This window comes from Tarenaya hassleriana, unplaced genomic scaffold (genome assembly GCF_000463585.1).
Source record: "Tarenaya hassleriana unplaced genomic scaffold, ASM46358v1 Cleome1898, whole genome shotgun sequence".
NCBI lineage: Eukaryota > Viridiplantae > Streptophyta > Magnoliopsida > Brassicales > Cleomaceae > Tarenaya > Tarenaya hassleriana.
The window spans coordinates 1-1,505 of NW_010965302.1; the positions used below are offsets into that span (position 1 = coordinate 1).

Sequence of the window (1,505 nt, forward strand, 5' to 3'; positions counted from 1 at the left end):
AAAAATGATCAGTTCAATATTTAACGCAGTAAGAGAAATTAAAAGAGACATTATCGAAAACCATAACGATTAGAATGTAAAAAATATATAAGAAAAATATTGAATTATTAAACAAACCAATACAATATTTCGAAATAGAAAATAATGTAAGAGATATGCAACGAATAATAGAAAAAAAACAAATTAATAATATAATTACAGAATTAAATAAATTAATTACAATAAAAAAAATAAAAGAAATAAAAGTTGAATACTTCAAAAAACGTCCATCGAAAGATAATTATAACGGACATGACTTCCATTTTTAGAAGAAACATTAAATCGAATAAGAAAAATACTAAGTTTTTTCGAAAACGAATTAAAGTCTTCTGAATAAAATAATAATAAAAAAATAATTATTATATTCAAGGATAAAATTGAAATTATCAAAAATTTTAAGATTATAAAATAAAAATGACTTTTAAAATCATTTTTTAAATCCCTTTTGAATGGGCGTAGGGACGTGAGGAGCACGCGCTGGACTCCAAATAACAAACCTGAAAAATCACGCCACGACGGCTTCTTCTTATCTGCAAAAACCAAATCAATTCATCTTTCTCTCTCCTCTGATTAAAGACTGCTCGTCGTCCCCTCTCTCGGATAAGAATCCGCCATGAAAATAAAGAACAAAGGTAAAGTTTATCCATCTCCTCCTTCGAGCTCTCTCAATGGAGATGGCTTTCTCTCTGTCTTGAAGCTTCTTCCCGCCGCGATCCTTGTTCTCGCTTCGGCTCTCTCAGCCGACGACCGTGAAGTCCTCGCTTACTTGATCACTAGGTCCCTCAAAACCACCACCGCCGTCTCCGCCGTCGGAAAGTTCAGGAGCCCCTCCTCGTCGTCTTCCTCCACGGCTCATGACTCTAAGAAGAAGAGGAATAAATCTGGGAAAAAAGGTGAAACCCATCAACCACCGGAGTTCGATTGTGAGTGTTTCGATTGTTACACCAGCTACTGGTTCCGATGGGATTCATCGCCGAATCGCGAGCTCATCCACCAAGCCATCGAGGCCTTCGAAGATCATCTGATTAGAGGCGAAGCCTCTGCTTCCGCTTCTTCCCAGAAATCCAAGAGAAACAGCGGCAGGGGCAAGAAGAAAGAGAAATCCGGTCGTCGGGGAGGAGACAAGCCCAAACCCGCCGAGCCGTTGATCCAAACCGACGAATCTGCCGCCGATGACTCCGCCGTTTCCGATCAAATCCCCCTCCTGTCCCCTGCGGGCTCGCCGGGCAGATTGACCGACGAGGGAGGTCCTAACGTAGCGGAGAGAAAAAAGGAGGAGGTAGCCGGGGAGAGACCGGAGAGTTCGCCGGTGATTGTACGGACGCCGGCGGGAACTGAACGGAAGGGTTTGGCGAGGAAGGTGTTGCCGGACGTGTTAGGTTTATTCAATTCGCGTTTTTGGAGCCTCTGGAATCCGAACGCGTAAGATATCATCGGAACTAATGCTCCTTTTGCTTTTTTTTTTT

General features: G+C 41.7%; 1 protein-coding gene across 1 annotated transcript; it reads left to right on the top strand.

Annotated features, from left to right (window-relative positions):
* The first annotated feature begins 514 nt into the window (after window positions 1-514).
* Window positions 515-1,505, top strand: LOC104810685. Its single transcript, XM_010537034.2, has one exon. The coding sequence runs from the start codon at window positions 653-655 to the stop codon at window positions 1,463-1,465; it is 813 nt and encodes a 270-aa protein (XP_010535336.1). The 5' UTR covers window positions 515-652; the 3' UTR covers window positions 1,466-1,505.